The sequence below is a fragment of the Neomonachus schauinslandi genome, chromosome 14, assembly GCF_002201575.2.
Source record: "Neomonachus schauinslandi chromosome 14, ASM220157v2, whole genome shotgun sequence".
NCBI lineage: Eukaryota > Metazoa > Chordata > Mammalia > Carnivora > Phocidae > Neomonachus > Neomonachus schauinslandi.
The window spans coordinates 48,876,564-48,895,042 of record NC_058416.1 but is presented as its reverse complement, the minus strand read 5'-3'; the positions used below and the strand labels follow the sequence as shown (position 1 = coordinate 48,895,042).

At 37.1% G+C, this 18,479-nt stretch overlaps 1 protein-coding gene across 1 annotated transcript in view; it reads left to right on the top strand.

The window, feature by feature from the left end:
- The window catches only part of MIB1 (MIB E3 ubiquitin protein ligase 1), a 126,119-nt gene that overhangs the window by 98,343 nt on the left and 9,297 nt on the right, over positions 1–18,479 (top strand). The window contains exons 13-18 of the mRNA XM_021686247.1: positions 2,283–2,415; positions 6,297–6,383; positions 8,852–9,013; positions 12,446–12,627; positions 14,288–14,480; positions 18,359–18,437. Of these exons, the coding sequence (XP_021541922.1) occupies positions 2,283–2,415; positions 6,297–6,383; positions 8,852–9,013; positions 12,446–12,627; positions 14,288–14,480; positions 18,359–18,437 (836 nt within the window). The remainder of the gene's footprint in view (positions 1–2,282; positions 2,416–6,296; positions 6,384–8,851; positions 9,014–12,445; positions 12,628–14,287; positions 14,481–18,358; positions 18,438–18,479) is intronic.

The following is an 18,479-nucleotide window of genomic DNA, read 5'->3' as shown; positions in this document are numbered from 1 at the left end:
CAGGGAGCCTGATGTGGGACTCGATCCCGGGACTCCAGGATCATGACCTGAGCCGAAGGCAGTCGCTTAACCGACTGAGCCACCCAGGCGCCCATCTCTCTCTCTTTTTTAAAAGATTTTATTTTTAAGTAATCTCTGCACCCAATGTGGGGCTCGAACTCACAGCCATGAGATTAAGAGTCACATGCTCTACCAACTGAGCCAGCCAGGTGCCCCAATATCTAGTATCTTATTTTAATCTGGTGAAGGAGGAAGATTAGAATCCTTGTAATTACTGTAAACGAACTAAAGCAGGAAACCTGAGCTTTGTATGAGGTCTGCGAGTGGGATCTAGGGGTTTGTAGCCTCTCAAAATTGTGGGCAGAGCTATATAATGTGCATTTCTCTCCATAGTTTTCCATAGATTTCCAAAGAATTCTCTCACCCCTAAGCAGTGATTATAACTTTAGTAACAGCCCCTGAAAGCTGTCTTTAAGCTGTCATTCTCAATATATTTTGGGTATATAGCTCCCCCTCCCTAACCCCATACCCCCCTCCCTTCTTGCAACCATCAGTTTGTTCTCTGTATTTATAGGTCTGATTCTGCTGTTTGTTTATTCATTTGTTTCTTAGATTCCACATATAAGTTAAATCATATAGTATTCTCTGTCTGACTTGTTTCACTTAGCATAGTATCCTCTAGGTCCATCCCTGTTGTCGCGAATGGCAAGATCTCATCCTTTTTATGTCCAAGTAATATTCCATTATATATATACACCACATCTTCTTTATCCATTTCGTCTATCAGTGGACACTTGGATTGCTTCCATATCTTGGCTGTTGTAAATGCTGCAGTGAACAGGGGTGCACATATGTTTTTGAATTAGTGTTTTTGTTTTCTTTGGGTAAATACCTGATAGTAGAATTATTGGATCATATGATATTTTTATTTTTAATTTTTTTTTTAAAGATTTTATTTATTTATTTGAGAGAGAATGAGAGAGAGAAAGAGAGGATGAGGAGGGGAAGGTCAGAGGGAGAAGCAGACTCCTCGCTGAGCAAGGAGCCCGATGCGGGACTCGATCCCGAGACTCCAGGATCATGACCTGAGCCGAAGGCAGTCGCTTAACCAACTGAGCCACCCAGGCGCCCCCTTATTTTTAATTTTTTGAGGACCCTCCATACTGTTTTCCACAGTAGCTGTACCAATTTATTTTCCCACCAACAGTACACTCTAGGGTTCCTTTTTCTCTACCTCCTCACCAGCATGTTATTTCTTGTCTCTGATTTTAGCTATTCTACAAGGTTGTAAAGTGATGTCTCATTGTGGTTTTGGTTTACATTTCCCGATGATGAGTGATGTTGCGCATCTTCTATGTGTCTGCTGGACATCTGTATGTCTTCTTTAGAAAAATGTCTATTCAGGTCCTCTGCCCATTTTTTAATCAAATTGTTTGGTTTTTTTGGAGTTTAGTTGTATAAATTCTTTATATATTTTGGATGTTAACCCTTTATCAGATATATCATTTGCACATATCTTCTCCCATTGAGTAGGTTGTCTTTTCTTGATGGTTTCCTTTGCTGTGCAAAAGCTTTTTATTTTGAAGTAGTCCCAGTAGTTTATTTTTGAAGAAGTATCTCTCCTTGATAATTACGTCTCCTGCTCTTTTATGCTTGAATCTTTGATGGTCTTTAGGATAACTGTCTGTCTTGCTCTGGAAATATTTTGTTATCCTTAAATTTTAAATATTAAATTATAATTACCATTTTACATGTTTTGGTATCAAGTGGATTTAGCACTGCTAAATGACATATATCAGATTTTTAACTGCAATTCATGATAATCTACCAGTTACAAGAAATTTGTCTTTTTATTACTATTATTCCTACTTCGTTGTTGTTACCTGGCTGTTCTTTATTAACTCTTTCATTAATAGATACTATTCAAATTGAACCTAAGAGTTTCCACAAAACCATAAATATGTCCTTGTTTGGATATATTTCTTTCCCCTTTGGTTTTTTTTTCTCTCATAATGTTTTCCCCTTGTAATACTCCTATTCTAGTTTGATTCTATGCCCCAAATGGTGATAGTTTGTTTACCTCTTAAAGCATCAAAAAGCTGCACATTAGAGATTTAGAAAAAAATACAATTCGTTTGTCTCTGAGGGCATAATTTTCTTTAAAGAAGAATGTTTTTTATTTCAAAAGTTTCCTTTACATATTTTTTCTAAAGAAAATAATGAAATATTTAATTAAATATCGAATTATGTAAATATCAAAATCATATAAACTTGACTTTCAGTGCAATGCGTGTTTTACTATCTAAATTACCAAGACCATGGATTGTGGATGAGAAGAAAGATGATGGTTATACTGCCTTGCATCTGGCTGCCCTTAACAATCATGTAGAAGTGGCCGAACTGTTGGTACATCAGGTAGGAAAAGCTGTGCCATAATATTGCCATTCATTCATTTATTACTTCATCAACTATCTGTTGGTAGGTTATGGTTAAAACCCCAAGACGATGCAAATTCAGATATGGTACCTATTCATTCTGCCTAACGCTGGTTCTTAAATGGAGGGTAGTGCTGTGTGTGTGTGTGTGTGTGTGTGTGTAAGGGGGTGGAGGGTATCCTTTAGCCCTGAGTATTCCCTCCTACAGTGTTCCTGGATTGGTCTGATGAAATAGGCATCAACAAACAGAGATTTTCCAGAATCACTGCCACTGTTGTGTAAGTATCCATTAGCCATAGGACCAAGAACCATTATGTTGGTATCTAAGCTTGTGTGGCCAACTGCCATCAGGTAACACCAGGCTGCAGCCAGGATCTGGGGATTCAGGTCATGACCACTGCTGGACTCCTGGAATCTTGGCTGGATAGCAGCACAGGTTTACCTCAGTCATTTCATTCATCTCTGAAATAAGATGACGTTATATTTTTATGAGATTGGATCTTGGGGGAACTTATTTCCTGTAGTTTTATGATGTTTTAGTTTTTCAGCAAAAATTTTAAATACATACGCCATAGAGAAGCACTGAAGTTACCAAAGAATTATCTGTGATCTCTGACTTCAAGGAAGTTACAGTCTAAGTTAAGAAGATGAAATAGCAGAAAAATTTAGTAAATTGTTCATTATGTGTAATTAGCATCACATTATAGGATAGACACTCCATGAACTATAGAATTCTAGTTTAGATAAAAAAAATAGTTCAAAAGTTAAACTTTGTTTTCCCCTGCCATTTTAAGGCATAATTTTTATTATTTTTTTATTGAAGTATAGTTGACACACAATGTTACATTAGTTTCAGGTATACAACACAGTGATTTGACAATTGGAATTCTATTCATTATGCTCTGCTCACCACAAGTGTAGCTGTCATCTGTCACCATACAATGCTATTACAATACCATTGACTAGTAAGCCTTTATTATTAAGTTACTGCTCTTAGAAGTATTAATTGTGATAATTTCCTTTTCAATCCAAAATACAGATAACTGACGTTATGCCAATATCACACTATCTTGATTATTGTTTTTTAGTAAGTCTTGAAATCAGTTAAAGTCCTCCAACTTTGTTCTTTGTTCTTCTTCTCAGAATTACCTCAATATTTTAGATCTTTTGAATATTCCTATAAATTTTAGAATCAGATTATTAGTTTCTATTAAAAAATCTTGGCATTTTGGTTGCTCTGCACATTTTAGATTTATCTTTTTTTTAGATTTATCTTTAAGTAGTTTTTTCATGCGATTATAAATTGTAGTGTTTCAAAGTTCAGTGTCTGTATATTGCAAACATATAGAAATACAGTTATTTTTTGTATGTTGACCATATTTCCTGTGATTTTGCTTTGATTACCAGAGATCATTAGGGGATTAGAAATTACAACCACAGTGAAATACTACTAATCTACTACTACTACCTACCAACGAAAATGACGAAAATTAACCAAATGTTGGTTAAGGTGTGGTGCATTTAGAATTCACGTACGGGGGCGCCTGGGTGGCTCAGTTGGTTAAGCGACTGCCTTCGGCTCAGGTCATGATCCTGGAGTCCCGGGATCGAGTCCCATATCGGGCTCCTTGCTCAGCAGGGGGTCTGCTTCTCCCTCTGCCCTCTTCCCTCTCGTGCTCTCTGTCTCTCATTCTCTCTCTCTCAAATAAATAAATAAAATCTTTAAAAAAAAAAAAAAAAAAAAAGCACGTACGTTGCTGGTGTTTTCCAAAGCAGCCATTTTGAGAACAGTTTGGCAATTCTTAATAAAGTTAAACATGTATTTACTGTACAACCCAGCAGTCCCCCTTCTAGTTATGTACCAAAGAGAACATTTCCACACAAATACTTGTACTAAATATTTGTAGCAGCTTTATTTGTAATAACCTCAAACTGGAAGCAAGCCCAATGTTCACGAACTAGTGTCTAAATAAACGAATTATGGTACATCATACAGTGAATACTACTTTGGAAAATCTAATAATGGAAAAGTTCAGGAAACTTAAAAAGAAAATCCCTCATTTTCTGCATCTATGAGAAAAGGCATGATAAGAAAACAAGCTGAGATATAGTTCTTCATGATGACACCCAGAGAAACATAAATAATAAAGACAAATCAGAAACTCCCATCTTCTAGAATATGTCATAGCATTACTGGAGTTTCAGCTCTACCTAACACCCCGAGCAAGGGCACAGGTGGGGTTTCAAAGTTGTCTTTAGAGGGCATGAATAGTTCGAAGATGTAAACAGAATAATAAAGTTTATCTTCTGAATTTGTAGCCCTTTTCTTAGCTTCATTTTTTAAATTATTATGCAAGACATTGTATAGGGCAATTTTACCTGTTATTTTTCTTAATCCTTCCTGGAGGGAAGGAAAATTTTTTCTTTCTTCCCTTCTAGGTTCTTTGGCTAGTCTAATAATTAAATTGACATGAGATATAACAACAAGAGAAAAACACATTTAATTTTGTACATATGGGAGCTCAGAAAAATAGGAGACTATCTAAAGTGACCAAAGCAGGCAGCTTTTATACCTTTTATTTTTATTTTTATTTATTTTTTATTTTTTTTTAAAGATTTTATTTATTTGAGAGAGAATGAGATAGAGAGAGAGAGCATGAGAGGGGGGAGGGTCAGAGGGAGAAGCAGACTCCCTGCTGAGCAGGGAGCCCGATGCGGGACTCGATCCCAGGACCCTGGGATCATGACCTGAGCCGAAGGCAGTCGCTTAACCAACTGAGCCACCCAGGCGCCCCGCTTTTATACCTTTTAAACAAACAATTATTTGTGGAGAATTCACAAAGGGGTTTGTGCTTGGGGTAGCAAATAAATAAATGAAGTAACAAAGTTTATTTATACAGTCAGTTCTTGGCCCTTAATTCCTTATCTCTGGTAATAAGGATGCCTTCTACCCTCCAAGTGCAGGGAGGATAGTCTTCACAGAGAATTTATTTCCTGCTTTCAGGGGAACAAAGGAAGGTCAGAGTGTCCTTGCACTGGCTGTTTCTTAAGTAACTTTAATTCAAAATAATCAGTATTCCAAAGTGGCATTATTTTGGGGCAGCCCCCCTGAAGCCCATCATCACAATAACCCTGGCAATAGGTTGTACTATGACCGTGTTAGAGCTGAGGAAATGAGCATGAAATGGCAGAATCCTTGCTTAAGTTTTTGAAGCTCCAGGTCCCTTGGTGCCAGTGAGTTCAGAATTTTGCTTCTCAGTTCCTTTCCTCTGTCCTTGGCATCAGCTGTTCTCATATAGTGCTTTGACTATCCCAGGACCCTGGTAGGACTTTCTGCTTTCCCTTTAATAAGTATTTTTACGTACTAAGTAATTAAACATTGTCTTCTCACCCTCCAGCAAAGTTCCTTTTCACTGAATAAGAGCTCAGTCATGCAGCAAGAGTAGGTGACCTTATTAGGTCATTAAAGTAAATCTAAATCCAATAAGAAGACTCACTAATAGAACTTTTTAGGAAATTTCATTTACAGTCAAAAGGAACTAATTACCTCTTACTGTATAATGGAGATTGAGATGGAGCTGTGTTTGAGCTCTGTACTGAACTTTGTTCTTTAACTGTTCCTATATGGTGTCATTATAATAAATAATTATTGTAAACGTGCTGTTCTAGCTCAGAAAGTTTGCTGCCCCGTCCAGTTTTTGCTGTATTGCCAGCAACTGTTACGAGAACAGTGTTGCGGTAGCTAGAAGAGAGGAAGGTGGTCAACAGTGTTCTGTGTTACTTATTCCTCATGAAAAGTTATAGTTGTAGTGTTCACAGTTGTCAAATTTTGAGTATGTAAACTTTGTTCTTCTTGTTCAGGGTAATGCTAACCTGGATATCCAGAATGTGAACCAGCAAACTGCCCTACACCTTGCTGTTGAACGACAGCACACCCAGATTGTGAGGGTAAAGTATTTACTAACAAGAATCTTACCTTATAGTTGTGTTTTAACCAGACAGATTTCTAGAAAGTCTTGAAAATTATTCATAGTTAGATTTTTCAAAAGACATAGTTGGATCTAAAAATTATGATTTTAGGCTAATATTTTGCATCAGTTGGGTAAAGAGTTTTAATTTATAATAGGGAAAATCTTAAAACTGTGATACTCAAAGACTATTGTATAATTGTTGCCAGACTTGTGACTTCCCAAATATTAAATCAGAGAATTTCAAAGTAACATATAAATTGGTTTTTTAAAAGCACATTCCCTCTTAATTTGTATAATTGAGAGTGAACTATAATTAAAAGCTTAGGCTGGACGTTTGCTGCACAGATTCCAAAAAAGCTGAAATATGTATTTTTATTTGACTAATCTGATATTCCAGAGAAAATATTTGAAAGATTATCGGTTTAAAATTTTTTTGTAGAGCAGTGATTCTTAAAGTTTAGAAGCTGAACCAGCAGCATCAGCATCACCTGGGACCTTGGTAGAAAATTCTTGGGCCCCACCTCAGACCGACCAAATCAGAACCTCCAGGGGTGGGAACTAGCAATCTGTGGTTTAACAAGTCCTCCAGGTAATTCTCATGCATGTTAAAATTTGAGAAACACTGTCCTAGAGTGACATTTTATGTAAGCTTTTGGGAACAAAGTTAAAAAAAAACACCACTGAAAAACGGTAATTTGCCAGGAGAGGTAAGACCATATGCTTGAGATTGGCTTCTGTTTATGGTGTTTTTCTAAAACTCTGACAGCATTTATAGAAAGGATTAGGAAAATCAGTAAAACACCGTTAACTAAAGTCTTAAATATAAAGTTATATTTACTATTTAAAATATCTTTGAGGTGTATCAGTTATGCATTTTATATGTAGTTTAGCAAACCCTTCACATTTATTGTTATATAAAATTCCTCTTGTTCAAACTGAGGGTTGCTGGAGGGGAGGGGGGTGGAGGGATAGAGTAACTGGGTGATGGACATTAAGGAAGGCATGTGATGTAATGAGCACTGGGTATTATATAAGATTGATGAATCACAGACCTGTACCTCTGAAACCAATAATACATTATATGTTAATTAATTGAATTAAAATTTTTAAAAATTTAAATACTAAAAAAATAAATAAAATTCCTCTTGCTAAAAATTCTTCATTTATCTGTGATATTTGGACTTTTTATGACTGTACATTTGGAAAAATTGACCAAAGAGGATGGAATAAATAACTTGCTTGTTTCTTCAAGTAATAGAAGAATTGTGAACATGTATGATTTGGTCCTATTGGAAGTACTTAAAATATCCCAACTTGCATATCTGAAATTCAAAGGAGAAAAAGGGGGCGCATGGCTGGCTCAGTCGGTAAAGCATGCAACTCTTGATCTTGGGGTTGTGAGTTTGAGCCCCACATTGGGTGTAGAGATTACTTGACAAAATCTTTTTTATTTTTAAAGATTTATTTATTTATTTGAGAGAAAACGAGAGCGTGAGCAGGGTGGGGAGGGGCCAGGGGAGAGGGAGGGAGAGTCCTAAGCAGTCTGGGCACGGAGCCCAATGCAGAGCTTGATCTCATGATCCTGAGATCACAGCCTGAGCTGAAACCAAGAGTTGGATGCTCAACTGACTGTGCCACCGAGGCGCCCCGAAAAAATAAAATAATTAAAAAAATAAACTAAAAGGAGAAAAAAATGTCCTAAATTTCTCCTAGTTATCTTTTTCTTAGAGTTGATGAATTAGCCACATACTGGTTCTCATTTCTTTCTGTTTTCTCTGATTTGATATATTTGAGTAACCAGAGCTCATCACTATTTGTAAAGGAGCCACAGGAGTTTTAAGAGTAGCAAACGAGGGCGCCTGGGTGGCTCAGTTGGTTACGCAACTGCCTTCGGCTCAGGTCATGATCCTGGAGTCCCTGGATCGAGTCCCGCATCGGGCTCCCTGCTCGGCGGGGAGTCTGCTTCTCTCTCTGACCCTAACCCCTCTCATGTACTCTCTCTCATTCTCGCTCTCTCAAATAAATAAATAAATCTTTAAAAAAAAAGAGTAGCAAATGAATACATAAAGATAATTAGCTTTAGTGGCAGTCGCTTCAGGTAGGTCCAGGGCTCTGTCACTAGTACTTGATCTTATTTTATTTTATTTTATTTTGTTATTAATTAACATACAGTATACTATTAGTTTCAGGGGTAGAGTTCAGTGATTCATCAGTTGCAAATAACACCCAGTGCTCATTGCATCACATGCCCTTCTTAATACCCTTCACCCAATTACCCCATCCCACCATCCTCCTCCCTTCCAACAACCCTCAGTTTGTTTCCTATAGTTAAGAGTCTCTTACAGTTTGTCTCCCTCTCTGATTTTGTCTGTGTTACTTTAGATATGTAGTAATTTCTTATGGGCCAGAGAGACCTTAGCAAAATGAGATGTCTTTCTCTTTTAGCTTTTGGTCCGTGCAGGTGCCAAGTTAGATATTCAGGATAAGGATGGGGATACTCCTTTGCACGAAGCTCTGAGGCATCACACCTTGTCTCAGCTACGTCAGCTCCAAGATATGCAAGATGTGGGGAAGGTCGATGCTGCATGGGAGCCATCCAAAAACACAGTGAGTAAAATAATCTTTAATTCAGTACTACTGGAAGTATCTTCAATGCAAGATCTTGTATTTTTGGTTTATTTAATCTGTTTCTGATAAAATATTTATCAGAGCTGCATATATGTAGAAATTTAGTTTACGGACTAAGTAATAGTTAATTCTGACTATATTGCTTCAAATTCTTACTGAAAGTTGTTTGGTTCTTCTTTTTTAACTTTAGCCATTCATATGGGTGTGTAGTGGTATGTTGGGGTTTTGATTTGCATTTCCCTAATGACCACTGATAAATTTTTTTTAAAAATTATTTATTTTTGAGAGAGAGCGAGAGCACGAGCACAAGCAGGGGGAGGGGCAGTGGGTGAAGCTTATTGAGCAGGGAGCCCAATGCGGGACTTGATCTCAGGACCCTGGGATCATGACCCCAAGCTAAAGGCAGATGCTTAATGGACTGAGCCATCCAGGCACCCTGATTTTCTTTTTTTTTTAAAGATGTTATTTATTTATTTGAGAGTGAGCGAGAGAGAGAGCACAAATGGGGGAGGAGCAGAGTGAGAGGGAGAAGCAGATTTCCTGCTGAGTAGGGAGCCCAATGTGGGGCTTGATCCCGGGACTCTGGGATCATGACCTGAGCCGAAGGCAGACACTTAACCAACTGAGCCACCCAGGCACCCCAGTGACTACTATATTGAACATCTTTTCATTTGCTTGTTTGTCACTCACATATATTTGATGAAGTGTCTATTCACATTTTTTGTGCATTGTTTTGTTGAGCTGTTTTCTTACTATTGAGTTTTGAGAGTCTGAATGCAAGTTCTGTATCAGATATGGGATTTGCACCTATTTTCTCCCCATCTGTGGCTTGTCTTTTCATTCTTTCAGTAGTGTTTTTGGAAGAGCAGAAGTTTTTAATTTTGATGAAGTCTAATTTATAAATTTTTCTTTCATTGTGCTTTTTGTGTCCTCTCTGAAAAATCTTTGCCAAACCCAGGGTCACTAAGGTTTTCTCCTCTTTTGTACTAGAAGTTTATTAAGTTTTAGCTGTTACAGTTAGGACTGTGATTCTTTTTTTTTTTTTTTTTTTAATTTTAATTCAAGTTAGTTAACATATAGTGTATTATTAATTTCAGAGTAGAATTTAGTGATTCATCAGTTGCAAATAACACCCAGTGCTCATTACATCAAGTGCCCTCCTTAATGCCCATCACCCATTTATCCCATCCCTCCACTCCCTTCCCCTCCAGCAACTCTGTTTGTTCTCTATAGTTTGCGTCTCTTGTAGTTTGTCTCCCTCTCTATTTTTAGCCTATTTTATTTTTCCTTCCCTGACCTATGTTCATCAGTTTTGTTTCTTAAATTCCATATATGAGTAAAATCATATGGAATTTGTCTTTCTCTGACTTATTTCGCTTAGCATAATACACTATAGTTCCATCCAAGTTGTTGCAAGTGGCAAGGCTTCATTCCTTTTGATGGCTGGGTAATATATATATACCGTATCTTCTTTATCCATTTGTCTGTCGATGGGCATCTGGGCTCTTTCCATAGCTTGGCTTTTGTGGACACTGCTGCTATAAACATTGGGGTGCATGTGCCCCTTTGAATCACCTTTGGATAGATACCTAGTAGTGCACTTGCTGGGTTGTAGAGTAGTTCTATTTTTAACTTTTTGAGGAACCTCTAAACTGTCCTTCAGAGTGGCTGCACCAGCTTGCATTCCCACCAACAGTGTAGGAGGGTTCCCCTTTCTCCACATCCCCGCCAACATCTGTCATTCCCGACTTGTTAATTTTAGCCATTCTGACCGGTGTGAGGTGGTATCTCATTGTGGTTTTGATTTGTATTTCTCTGATGATGACTGATACTGAGCATTTTTTCATGTGTCTGCTAGCCATTTGTATGTCTTCTTTGGAGAAATGTCTGTTCATGTCTTCTGCCCATTTCTTGGCTGGATTTTTTGGTTTTTTTGGGTGTTGAGTTTGATGAGTTCTTTATAGATTTTAGGTACTACCCCTTTATCTGATATGTTACTTGCAAATATCTTCTCCCATTGCCTGGGTTGCCTTTTAGTATTGTTAGATTGTTTCCTTTGCTGTGCAAAAGCTTTTTGTCCTGGTGAAGTCCCAGGAGTTCATTTTTGCCTTTGTTTCCCTTGCTTCTGGAGATGTGTCTAACAAGAAGTTGCCGAGGTCAAAGAGGTTGCTGCCTGTGTTCTCTTCTAGGATTTTGATGGATTTCTGTCTCACATTTAGGTCTTTCATTGTACTATGACTCATTTTGAGTTAATTTTTAAGTATAGTATGAAGTATCAGAGTTCATTGTTTTGCATGTGAATGTTCAGTTATTCCACCACCATTTGTTGAAAAGCCTTTTTCTACTGAATTGTCTGTTGTGCCTTTATCCCAAATCATTTAACCATATATGTGAGTCTTTCTGGATCCTGTATTCTGTTCTGGTGATCTGTGTCTTTAGCTATGTGATGCCAACCCTACTGTCTTGATTACTCATTTTTAAGTATGTGAAGAGGTTCTGAGACCAAAGTGTTTGAGAATTGCTGCCTTTCCATATGACCATTGGTAAATTCTCTAACTCCTGTGTGCCTTTCTTATTTTATTTTATTTTTTTGAAGATTTATTTATTTGTCAGAGAGAGAAAACAGCAGGCAGAGGGGGAAGCAGGCTCCCCGCTGAGCAGGGAGTCCAGTGCGGGGCTCGATCCCAGGACCCCGGGATCATGACCTGAGCCGAAGGCAGACGTTTAACCAACTGAGCCACCCAGGTGTCCCTCCTCATTTTAAAAAGGAAGGGGTGGAATAATTACCTCCATAAGGTTGTTGTAAAGATTAAATGAGTTAATTCCTGGAAAGTGCTAAAAATAGTATTTGGTCCATTGTAGGTGCTCTACAGTATTTGATAACATGTTTGAATGAGTAGCTCGTATGATATCAGAACATGATTTATCTCCTCCATTTCTTGGCTCAGTTCCTTGGTGTTGGTTCTTTTCTCTGTTGTCTCTCCTCTTACTGTTTCATGTTGGTTGCTAGCAGTTCCAGAGCTACATTGGTTTGGGGACTACTGTTTCCTCCATATGTCAATCATAAGTCCCGTTCTTGAGTTTTATTGGCCGAATTGACCTGATTTGTCATCCCTGAACTAATCACATAAGATGAGGTGGCTATCTGACTCTCAGCCTTCTTTGGTCCACCTGTAACAGTAGACAGTGGGTCAGTCCTCAAACTACACCTGAGAAAACTGGAGTGAAGGGGGGGAATGGATGTTAGGACTGCAACTCATAAATGCCCACCATGTCTATATAGGCCATAAGTTCTTTCCAGACGTGTATTTTTATATAATACACACAGACATGCACACACACACATTTGGTGGTAAGAATTGATAACAGATTCCTAAGGGGAAAATCATGACTCTTTTCATTTGATTTCAGTTAATAATGGGACTTGGTACCCAGGGGGCAGAGAAGAAGAGTGCAGCATCGATTGCCTGTTTTTTGGCTGCCAATGGCGCTGACCTTAGCATTCGAAATAAGAAAGGTCAATCGCCGCTTGATCTCTGTCCTGATCCAAGTCTCTGCAAAGCACTGGCAAAGTGTCATAAGGAAAAAGTCAGGTTTGTATCATTTATTATCATAAAACTTAGTATTCTCTCTCTATATAGAGTACCATGTGGTTTCATAATGGAGGACTTGATTACTTGAAAATGTTTTTGTCTTTGCTCATCATCTTTGTGCTGACCCTTTTTTCCTTAAAAATTTTCCTGCAGACACTGTGTCTCTTATTTCATGTTGTATTCTCTACATTACTGAATATGACACTTTATGCATAATAAATGCTAAGAAACTTTTCTAAACCAGTCTGATCTTCCAGTACTCCTACATGTTAGAGAAATTTATCTATAAGAAAAAGTCTTACTAGTGAAATGGCTGTGATTAATGTTAGATGTATTTAAAATTTTAATAGACCTTTTTAGGAGAGGCAGTTTACATGCTCACACCAGTAAGGTGTACCTCACACAGATGCGGTAGTAATTCCAGCACCCTGCAGAGTGCCTGACAGGGACTCACTAAGTATCACTGAAGGACTGAAAGAATTTGAAAGAATGAATACATGAAGGAACCAATTCCTGATGGAGTTGTCTCTAAAAATGATTTCATACTTGTCTTCTTTTCTAAAAGTAAAATATATCAGTGATTTTAATTATTATTTATAATGCAACTGATTTTCTTCTTCTGAGATATTGTAGACATACAAAGAGGTATATTTCATTACTTTTTTTATCCAGATGGTGCTGTGCAGTTATTACTGCCCTTTATATCTGGTTCTTGTCATTGAACATTTCAGTAGTTGTCCCTTGATCTTTGTGTTCTCTTGCCTCTTCTATAATTTAGGTGTAGTGATAAATGACTTCCCTTTGGAATCCATACCTTAGAGCTGTGTTAATGGGGAAATTAATGTAATGAGGTATATACATTTCTTTAAGTGTATCCTTAAGGATAAAATTCTGTTACAAAATGACAGCGCGCATCTAAAAACATAGAAGGCACTGTAATTACTGCAGTAATAACTTTAACACTGGTGTCTAAGATGAAACTGCTTTGTGTGTGCATGCGTGTTCATGAGTTTCTGAAGATTGTGGTAGAAACAGAGTATCCCCTTTCCTATAGCTGTAGTTGGTCATTTTTATGTATTTCTGTGTCTTGTATCTATATATTTATAGATGAGTTCTGTCTTTCCATAGTACAATTTTATGCTCCTTAAGGATACATTGAAAGAAATGTCAAAACAGCAGCTGCAGTGACATATTTTCCACAGTGCCCTGTCAGTTGTGGACTCTGGTGATGCTTCATTCTGTCTGTAGTTAGGATAACTAACGTGGGCTCTAGCTAGAATTTTTGTTTTATTCCTCTGCCCTTCTCTGCTGGCTCTGTATAGATGAAACAGAGTCTGAGTGAAACTGTGTTCATGTTAAATTTTTTGTGAGTAGTGTTTTTGATTTCTTTGTTTGAAGATTCACCCTTTTCCATTGGGTGAGCTATTTGTTCAGTTTGAAATTTAAATAGTGTTAGAAGTATGTAAAGATGCAGAGATGTATATAAATGGAAAAATATAGCATGTTTCTTATACAGATGTTACAGCTTAATTTTTTTTAACATAACTAAAACTGTTGTTATGTATACTAATGATGCTCTCGATATTTTTAAAAGCATTTTAATTAATGAAGTAATATAAATATTCTGATAGGATTGATTATAAATATTTTCTTTTATTAGTGGTCAAGTAGGTTCTCGAAGTCCTTCTATGATTAATAATGATTCTGAAACCTTAGAAGAGTGCATGGTGTGCTCAGATATGAAGAGAGATACTCTTTTTGGCCCATGTGGACATATTGCTACCTGTTCTTTATGTTCTCCACGAGTCAAGAAATGCCTCATCTGTAAAGAACAAGTTCAGTCCAGGACAAAGGTAATATATTTTTAATACAGTTTTTTATCATTTTATGAAGTTCTTTCAGACTATAAATAATGATAAGATTATATGATGCCATATGTCTGTTAAATTTCGGTCTAAGTGATTTAAATATAAGAATGTATAATTTATATATTTATCAAGAGAACAGTTTTTTGAGTTTCCTCCTTTAAATGTAAACTGTAGAAGTTAAAAATAAAATTGATCTACTGTTTTGCTTTCAAAGCCTCCTATAACCTAGAGATGTATTTAATTCCGTTTTTATTTTAGTTACTTATATTTTGCACCTTTCTTGAGTACATGGACCCTCATATTCATCTTTATAATAAAGACCCACTTGATTTTTTTTTTTTTTTTGGTAGAATGTCACACATTCTGGATTTGATTGTTTTATCACGGTATTAATATGTTTCTTTATCCTCTGTGTTTCCTGTAAACTGGAAGTGAGATCTAACAGCTTGATTAGAGTCAGCTTAAACATTTTTGGCAAGAAATTCTTACAGATGATATTACTCACTTTGTATTGTGTCCCACCAAGGAGCAAATGAAGTCTGATCATCATCTTGATGTTAGTGAAGGCCAAAGTCTATATCCACTCTGAACTTTTTTATCTTGTCTGACTCTTGGCTTTTTGAGAAGTATTATTCTTTTCTTGGTTTCTGGTTTCATTCTTTTTCTGTGTAACTTAGTGCTTTATCATAACTGTACCGTCTTGCCCATTTTGGTTGTACTGAAATAATTGATTTTCCTTTTTAGTTTTTCCATATGTGTGTGTAAAGTGAGATTTAAGTTTCTTACAAATGATTTCTCTTAAGGTGAGTGGCTTAAACCAAGAGATATGTTTGGTTTTCTTTGGTTTCATTTATGGAATTTATACTCTTTTTTCATTCCCTTCTTTTTATTCTCATTTTCCCCTGATGTTTCTTAAGCTATTCATTTACCTTCATTAATTAGAAAGGAGCTGGCACTAATTTTTTTTTTTTTTTAAAGATTTTTTTTATTTATTTATTTGAGACAGAGAATGAGAGAGAGAGAGCACATGAGAGGGGGGAGGGTCAGAGGCAGAAGCAGGCTCCCTGCCGAGCAGGGAGCCCAATGCGGGACTCGATCCCGGGACTCCAGGATCATGACCTGAGCCGAAGGCAGTCGCTTAACCAACTGAGCCACCCAGGCGCCCTGGCACTAATTTTTATAATAAATTAGCTGGCAGTGACTTAAAAGGTGTTACCTTGCCAGTGCTTTGTACATTTTCATAGGGAACGTTCTAAGACTGGGAGACTGTTCCTTCTAAGCAACAGTTTGGGAACGAATCTGAAAGAATTTAAGCCATTTTCTTATTTTTAGATTGATCTGTGTATTCTGCTGTTGTGCTTGAAACTTTTTGTGTTGGATTAAGCCCTATTTCAACAAATCTTTATTGAGCACTTGTTTTGTAGTGAAGACAGAGGTGTATATGATAATTCCCTACTAAAAAATTGTAACCTGCTGGTAAACTATGACTTAGGTTTAAAGCTACTCTGCCATATAGGATGTTGTAGGTGCTTTTAAGAGAGATATAAAGTGAGTTCAGAGCCCCAGGTTACCTGCCAGAAGCAGAGTCTCAGATACAGAATAGCCCTTACTGGTCTTCTAGTCCAACTCTAGGATTCACAGTTGAAAAAACTGAAGCCCAGAGAAGTTTACTCAGAGTATCAAACACAGGTCTCTTAATCTTAAGTCCTTATTCTTTCCCTTGTGTGATGATACACAGACACAATTAAAGAAGTGTCTTCAGAGAGAAGATTGATGGAACAGGGAGGTAGAGAGGGAGGAGTATGCCGTCATTTCGTTTTAGACCACTTTTGAATTCCAAGAATTAGTAGACTGTCAGTTTGACTTTCAGATTAAGAAGTTTTCAAACCTGTAGAAAAGTACAAAAAGTAACATACCCACCAAATAAATTTGCCAGGTTAGCTGCAGAGCCTTTGAATATAAAGAAATAGTGACCCCAAGTGGTTAAAGGATAATGAACATCTTCATTAAAGATAAAGCAAATTATAAAACTAGTATTTAGAGGAAGGGGGATAAACAAGCTTTGTCTCTTTAGCAGTTAAAGAAATGTAAATTAAAAATTACGAATTACCATTAACCATTCCTATCAAATTAGCATAAATTTAAAAAATGCTAGCCAGGAAAGTGGAAAATGGACACTCTTTTAAACACTGCTGGAGGTTGAATAAATGGATTCATGTTTTTGAGAGACCATCCTGACAATATTTATGAGCCTTTACGATAAACATGCTCTTATTTAGTAATTCCATTCCTGGGAATATAACCTGGGGAAAAAATCCAAAGGGGAAAAAAGTTAAGACTACAAAGATTTTTTTCACGTACATATTAGGGGATTTGGTAAGTAAATGATTGTTCAATCAATTTGCTAGATTATTTTAAACTCTTTATGAACAATTCAGACGTATAAACAGTTGCAGTGGAAATCTTTTAAAGAAATAGCACATCATTATATAGAGAGGAAAAGAGAATTATCATGCATTGGACACTGATATTATATTAGGCATTGAACTAAACACTCCAGGCATAATATCTGATTTACCCTTTACTACCCTGTGAAGAAAGGTTGTTCTTTATCATTCAGATAAAAAGAGCTGTGGCTCAGCAATGTTAGATAATTTGTAATTATTGGAGCTGCAGTTTGAATCCAGGAATATAAAGATCTTGACCCTCCATGTCTTACTGCTTTCCCCTGTTACTCAACTACAGAAATTCTATGTACATAGCAAGGTATAAGTTGGGAGAGTCCATAGAGAGCATGTGTGCAATATTTGGTTAGTTAGGTGAAGTTATAGGTGACTGGTGGTCATCATTTTTGGACAGTGATATTAAGTGGCACAGATATGGGTAAGTGTGAATGTGTGTCAGAAGAGAGGAGAACAGGTGAAAGATGGATGCAAAGCAAGGGCAGTGGGATGGGTGGGGGTGGACAAGCCAAGAGCCAGGTTAAGAAGTAGCTACGCACTCAAAACTCAGATCAAGTGGAGATGAAGAGGAGGTAAAATTGAGGGAAATTATGAATATGTTGTGGAAGACTTGTGGCTTTAGAGATTAGGGAGAAAGAACAGCCCAAAGCCATGAGCTCCCCACCAGTGTGGGGGAACTGACCAAGTCCTGGAAAAGTTCCTCTGATGTGGATAAACAGAAAAATTCCACTTGGGCTCTAGCAATCTACTAATCTGGCTGGGTTTTTATTAATATTAGAAATCTAGCTTATCTTACATTTATTTTTATACTTCTTTGTTTTTAAATTTTTTCTGTCACAAAGTAGTTTTTGAAAAAAAATTAAAGTCTATTTTGGTCTTTCTGACCACAGAGGAAATGGAGTTTTTTTAAAATTTTTTTATTTTTTTATTTTTTATTTATTTATTTTTTTTAAAGATTTTATTTATTTATTTGAGAGAGAGAGAGTGAGAGACAGAGAGCATGAGAGGGGGGAGGGTCAGAGGGAGAAGCAGACTCCCTACCGAGCAGGGAGCCAGATGGCGGGACTCGATCCCGGGACTCCAGGATCATGACCTGAGCCGAAGGCAGTCGCTTAACCAACTGAGCCACCCAGGCGCCCTGGAGTTTTTTTTTTTAAATCATTCTTTGGGACAGGTAGGGAGACTAACATGGTAGTAGAACCTGTGAAGGGCCAGGGTATATAAAGGTAAAAAAAATGAGTAACCAAGAGAGTAGAGAACAGAGGAGGAGTGCATATTAAGTTTCCTGTGCTGGGAGTGTTGCCTTATAGAGGAAATACGCTTGGATACAAAAGGAACTGTTAGAGTTAGGAGATTTATCTGTAGATGTTCACACTTGTGCTGTAACCTCTTTTTTTGTAGATTGAAGAATGTGTGGTGTGCTCTGACAAGAAAGCAGCTGTTCTTTTTCAGCCTTGCGGACACATGTGTGCTTGTGAGAGTAAGTAGCCTATACAAAACTGACTCAGTGTTTCTACAGAAA